Source organism: Citrus clementina, unplaced genomic scaffold (assembly GCF_000493195.1).
Source record: "Citrus clementina cultivar Clemenules unplaced genomic scaffold, Citrus_clementina_v1.0 scaffold_2, whole genome shotgun sequence".
Taxonomy (NCBI): Eukaryota; Viridiplantae; Streptophyta; class Magnoliopsida; order Sapindales; family Rutaceae; genus Citrus; species Citrus x clementina.
Window position 1 is genome coordinate 28,823,249 of NW_006262688.1, and position 6,142 is coordinate 28,829,390.

Here is a 6,142-nt window from a genome sequence, read left to right on the forward strand (position 1 = left end):
TGTTTGAGGAGCTGTAAAGGGAGAGTAATTGAACAATTGGGGGCTGTCAGTCTGATCCTGAATTCCTCAAAGCCTTGTTCTTCATCAAGGTGCTCCCATCTGGGGTTGCCGAATTTGTTCAGCTTCAGAGTACTCTTCAATATAGGAATCACTTTCTTTACAGACGCCATCTTTTTGAATCCAGTTCTATCAACTGCTTCAAAGTATGAAGCTTGCAAGCCTAGAAACTGTGTCAATGGCCCCAACATAAGCTATCATTTCTTCATCCGAGGTGCTGGTGCAGATTTCTGTGGCTATCTAGGCTTTCAAATTCACTGTAAAGAGGATAAACCCATTTATAAAACTTCAAAACGTTACTTCTCCATACAAGATATTTCTTACGAAAACCAGTCATTTCGGTCAGTTGATGAAGGGTTGTTCAATGATTCATGCGTTGCTCCAGTTCAAAATTTCTCATTTGATCGTTCTTCCCTCGACTTCAGTCTCTACCATGCTGATCTCTACTTCTTTAACAGCTGCAACGATTCGTTTTATGTCAATCACACAAAATCTAAGGTTACGTGCGCTTCTAATGCCACGCATGGTACTTTTGTGGTATTAGCCCCTGGTGATGAGGGTTTGAATTGGTCTACAATTGCATGTGAATCTTTAGTTGCTTCACCTGTTCAATTAGAAACAGAGGAAATTAGTCGAACAATAGAAAGTTTCAACCATGTAAAGTTGTTAAAAGGATGGATTTGCACTGAAATGGACTGGACACAGTTGTGCTGAGTGCAGAAGAAGTGGTGGCCAATGTGGATTTGAAGAGGTAATAGTGTATGTTTCTGCCCGGATGGATCTCATCTCCGGAACTGCAGTGACGGTAGGCTTATAGCCTTAAACTTTATCTTTTTGCCTAATATCTCTAGATCATGCTCTTGCTTTCAAGAGGAAAAGAGATTAACCCTTGCCTGTCTGATAAATATAGCCAATTAGTTCTCAAGCACATGCTTTAACAAGGTTCACGGATCCTCGTTGTCTTTAGTCTATTATTGATAGGCAAAATCGCAGAGTCATACAGGATCCCGAGATTTGTTTGCTTTTAAGTTCATCACCGGCTCTTGATTTTCTTGTGCATGCATTTTCTCTTTGCCCCATCTCCTACTTCACAGACAAAGACTTCCCGAGAAGAAAATGTTTACCTCCGATTGATAAGACTCATTACGCAACTTGTTACTTTCTAGTGTTTCAACTATTTCTTGAATGTCAAACCCGCTTTCCCTTTCCTCACCATTTTCCAACTTCTGCGTTTATGTTTGATTATGAACAGCCTGCACAAGCATTAAAAACCCACTACGGTCTTGCTGATCGGTCTGCCTTCGGATAGAATTAGAGCCACATATTTTTGGTTGCGTTCTTTTTTTCAGACGTGTCAAATAAGCCGCAGAAAGGCTATCTTGAAACCACCGTCATAATTTTGAATGCTTAAGTTTTTGAAGACTAAACTTGGTCAAGTCTTTCGAGCGCTAAGGGATTGGGGGGGATGGGTTGAAATTTTTACCTTTAGTCCTCGGCTGATCGATCGAAAACTCAACTTGCACCTATTTCAGAATGATTCTATGTATCTTAACAATCAACTTTCCACCTCAGCTGGCAGCTTAACCGAAGAACATAAAAAGGAACTGACAGAGAATAACCAACTAAAATAATAAGTGTTACAAAGGCTTCTCAGAACTAATGGCTCACGGCTGTTATCTTATGTTCTTCATTCTCTCGTATCTTTTACTTCTTTCCTTAGCTGAAGAACAAAGGAGAGTCAATCTAAGTTGTCCATCTTTTTCTTGTGGAAAATTCCGCAATATCGACTTCCCCTACTCTAAGCGAAAACACCCAGAGTGTGGATTCTGCTTAATAGATGACTGCGAGAAGCCAGTTCAAAAGATTCAACTGGGAAAGGATGAGCCATGGTTCTCTGTCACGAGCATCTCTCAGGATCAAACTGTTACACTTTATGATCAAGTGTTTCAAAGGCACTTGGACAACCGCAGCTGTGAATCCTTCAAAAATATTTCCCTTCCCAGCTCTCCTTCCATCTCTTTTGAAATCCAATCATATTTAACCCTGTTCAAATGCCCCAAAATTCTTGGCAATATTCCCATGAATTTCAAAATGTCCTGTGATGACTCCATGATCTATTACAATCACCCAGATGACGATGATCTACCAAGTCTTCCACCTCGGTGTTCACTTATTCAGCTCCCAGTGGCAGTGAGTAAGACTCGCTACGCGTCTGACTTGTTTCGTCTGTTAACTGGCAATTTCTCTCTAAAAGTACGCCCTAACTGGCGTGCAAGACGACATTGTATTGACTGTCCTTCGAGAGGAGGAGGCCAATGTCTAATTAACAGCATGGGGTATCTTCACTGTTCAAATACAGAAAGTTACGGTAAGGTTCTCACAACTTCTCAAGTTTTACTTATCATTTCTTTACGATCTATACAAAACTCATTCATACAAACAGTCATTTCATAATATGATTAGAAGTGTGAAAATCCCATGAGACGAGATGAAATGGAATCATCTCTTCCTCTCACGGATTCTCTTTTAGTTTCTAGTGTGAAATTCTATCTGTTGTGTGTAGCGTAGAATCTTGTTAGGATTTTGGATTGTGACAATTTAGTTTCATAGTGGCGTAGGAATTTTATATGGCAAGTATCAACCTGTTCTTTCTAATTAGAAAAGAATCACAGAGTCAATATCTTTCGGTTTCTTCCACGCGTTCGTCCAGACGTGACGTGAGAACGAAGCACAGAGGACGACTTGAGCCTATCGTGATATTTTTATTTATTTTGTTTTATGTAGCTTTTGAAGAGTCAAGGAGTCAAGGCTTTGTTTGTGGTAGTAATTAATTAATGGGAAAATAGAGTTGTAGTCCGTGCCGACCTATTAGCAAAGAGTTCATTGGCCAATGGCTATGCTTGATCTACATGTACTACCATAACCATTACTTACTGTCAGTCTATTTCTTCCGGTCTACTCTATAAATTTCCAAGTCAACTTGCGTGTTTTGAAGGATAAACATTTAAAATTAGGGAGGGGCAGCCATATCAGAAACAACACAATAAAGAAACCCCGCGGTTGATCCTAGGTGTATTTAGCTGTTATTGCTTCTGTCCCCAAGGATTTTGGAATGGCTTGTCGCTCTTATCTTCAGTTCTTTGTTATCTCCCAACTTTTACTTCTTTCTTCGGCTGAAGAAGAATGTGAACTGAATAAAACATGTCCATTTCCTTTTCCCCCGTGTGGAAATCTCGGTCAATTTTTCTTTCCTTTCACCGATCCGAAGCATCCTGAATGTGGGTTGATGGTAGTAGATAACTGCAACAAACCAGTTCAGAGAATTCGATTGGGGAAGGCCGGGCCGTTTTATAATATTTTAAACATAGCCCAGGATGCTTCAATCACTCTTGAAGACCAAGTGTTTCAAAATCACTTGGGCAACTCTAGCTGTGAATCCTTCGAAAATTTGACTCTCCCCACCTCTGCTTCTCTCTCTTTTCATATCAAATCAAATCTGAGCCTCTTCAGATGCACCCACAAGCTTGAGAAAAACCTCCCGAGTTTCCATTTTACCTGCAACCATAACTCCTTTATTTATTACAATCACCCGGATGATGCTTTACCACGTATTGTTCCACCTAACTGTTCACTGATTCAGCTCCCAGTGAATAAGACTAGAAAATCTGATGACTTGTTCAATATGTTAACTTCAGTTTTCTCTCTTCAAGTGGAAATACCCTGGGTTTGTTGGAAATGTGGCTGGAGAGGGGGCCAGTGTCGAAGTGATAGCGAGGGAAAGTTTCAATGTGCTGAATCAAGAGAATGTAATGATTGTCTTAAGAAACGAGGCCACTGTCATTTTGATGACAAGGAAAATTTTCGATGTGAAAACGAACGGACAGGTATCAAAAGTTACATAAGGTATTAGGACTAGTTCATCTTCATGAACATATACACGTTCGTTCATAGTCTTTCTGCTCTGTACTACTCACATTATTAAACAGTTGTAAAAGCTAGGTCTATTTCGATAACATGCCACAAACGAATTCCTCTCTTTCTACACTGATTTCTTTATTTGGTTATTTCAACTGGCTCCTTACCCGGGATTGGAAGAAGCCGCTAATTCATCTCAGGAAGATAAAAATATCAGTTTGAGATGTGCAGTCTCCCTGTTTCTGTGCGATGATGTCAAGAATTTGGATGCTCTGATTACATAACTGCTGTATTTATTGCCTAAATTATAACTGCCCTATTTATTGTCTAAACTAACACCATTTTCTTTGTATTTGTGTTGCAGGACATAAAAAATCGGAATTAAAGCTAGGCCTGGGACTAGGTAATATACCTCTCTAATCTCTGCTGCATAAAGTTCTCTGCAGCCTTCAATGGGAATTGAAAAGAAATTTCATTTGTAATTTGTGTTTTCCAGCACAGCACCATGTTGGTGAAAAAAATTAAAGCTTTTCATTTTGCACATTAGGTGGCGGATCAATTGTCCTGATTGCACTTTTGTCCTTCTGGATCGTATTCTATCGCAAGAGACAAAAATATGCTTCTGCAAACATCCACTCAGGCAATAATTCTTCTGGTCCTTCCTCAAAATCAGACCTGGAAACAGGCACAGTCTACTTCGGCGTCCCTATCTTCTCCTACAGTGACCTTGCAGAAGCAACAAATGATTTTAGTCGTGAGAAAGAACTCGGAGATGGAGGTTTTGGAACTGTGTATTATGGTAAGAATAGAAAATCGGATGTATGTTCAAAGATTACCTTCAGGAAATGCATTGACTTAACAGTTTGCCTTTTTTTTTTTTTTTTGGGAATAAGACTTAAAAGTTTGCTAAATGGCCTATTTATTCATTCTCAACCAGGTAAGCTCAAAGATGGACGGGAAGTTGCAGTCAAGCGCCTATATGACAACAACTACAGAAGGGTTGAACAATTTATGAATGAAGTTGAAATCCTCACACGTTTGCGCCACAAAAATCTTGTCTCCCTTTTTGGCTGCACCTCTCGTTACAGTCAGGGTCTCCTACTTGTGTATGAATTTGTTGCCAATGGCACTGTTGCGGATCAACTCCATGGTGATCGAGCTAAGCATGGTTTGCTGACATGGCCTATCCGTATGAACATTGCCATAGAAACTGCCAGTGCATTGGCATATCTTCATGCTTCTGATATCATTCATCGTGATGTGAAGACTAACAACATTCTCCTTGACAGCAATTTTTGTGTCAAAGTTGCAGATTTTGGGCTTTCGCGATTGTTCCCTTTAGATGTTACTCACGTCTCAACTGCACCACAAGGAACTCCAGGCTATGTTGATCCAGAATATCATCAGTGTTATCAGCTAACTGATAAAAGTGATGTGTACAGTTTTGGGGTTGTCCTTATTGAGCTCATATCATCAATGCCTGCTGTTGATATGAACAGGCATAGACATGAGATTAACTTGGCTAACTTAGCAATAAACAAGATTCAGAAATGTGCATTTGATGAGTTGATTGATCCATGCCTTGGGTTTGAATCAGATGAAGAAGTTAAAAGGATGACAACTTCAGTCGCAGAGCTGGCTTTTCTATGTTTACAACAGGACAAGGAACTGAGACCTTCAATGGAAGAAGTTTTTGCGGAGTTGCAGAGAATTAAAAGTGGGGAATCCAAGTTTGAGAATCATGAAGAGAAGCAAGATGATAGTGAAGGGATAAAGAATACTCAACCACCACCATCACCACCATATTGTGACGAGGATTCCCTGTTGAAAAATATGCGGCTGCCACCTTCACCCACTTCTGTGACTGAAAAATGGGTAAGTATCAGTAGCACAACACCTAATGCCAGTGGTTAAAATTTTTGCGTACATGCTGCTTGAATTTTCAGGTGGGTGGTGAAAATATGTTTTAACATCCATCTGCTTGTACTTTTTTGTGTTCATAACAAGATATAATATATATGTAAGGCGCATTATTGGTAGGCTAAGGGAAGAGGGAATGTACATAGCTAAAATGGAGCTGTTTCTAGTACCCCTTGGCTTTTCTTTTTGAATGTGTCATTGTTATACCAGTACTATTCATATCCTGAAGATATGAAATCTTTTCTTGATT

General features: G+C 39.7%; 1 protein-coding gene across 3 annotated transcripts in view; it reads left to right on the forward strand.

Moving 5' to 3' along the window:
- LOC18053134 (LEAF RUST 10 DISEASE-RESISTANCE LOCUS RECEPTOR-LIKE PROTEIN KINASE-like 1.1) overlaps window positions 1-6,142 on the forward strand; it is a 12,300-nt gene extending 6,158 nt beyond the window's left edge. Inside the window, exons 1-4 of one of the 3 annotated variants that reach the window (XM_024190516.1) lie at window positions 7-2,425; window positions 4,337-4,375; window positions 4,520-4,771; window positions 4,910-6,142. In XM_024190516.1, the coding sequence (XP_024046284.1) occupies window positions 1,717-2,425; window positions 4,337-4,375; window positions 4,520-4,771; window positions 4,910-5,886 (1,977 nt within the window). In that variant the 5' untranslated portion in view covers window positions 7-1,716 and the 3' untranslated portion in view covers window positions 5,887-6,142. Of the gene's footprint in view, window positions 1-6; window positions 2,426-2,841; window positions 3,942-4,336; window positions 4,376-4,519; window positions 4,772-4,909 lie in introns of those variants that run through there. The other 2 variants (XM_006448351.2, XM_024190515.1) reach the window with 2 other exon arrangements.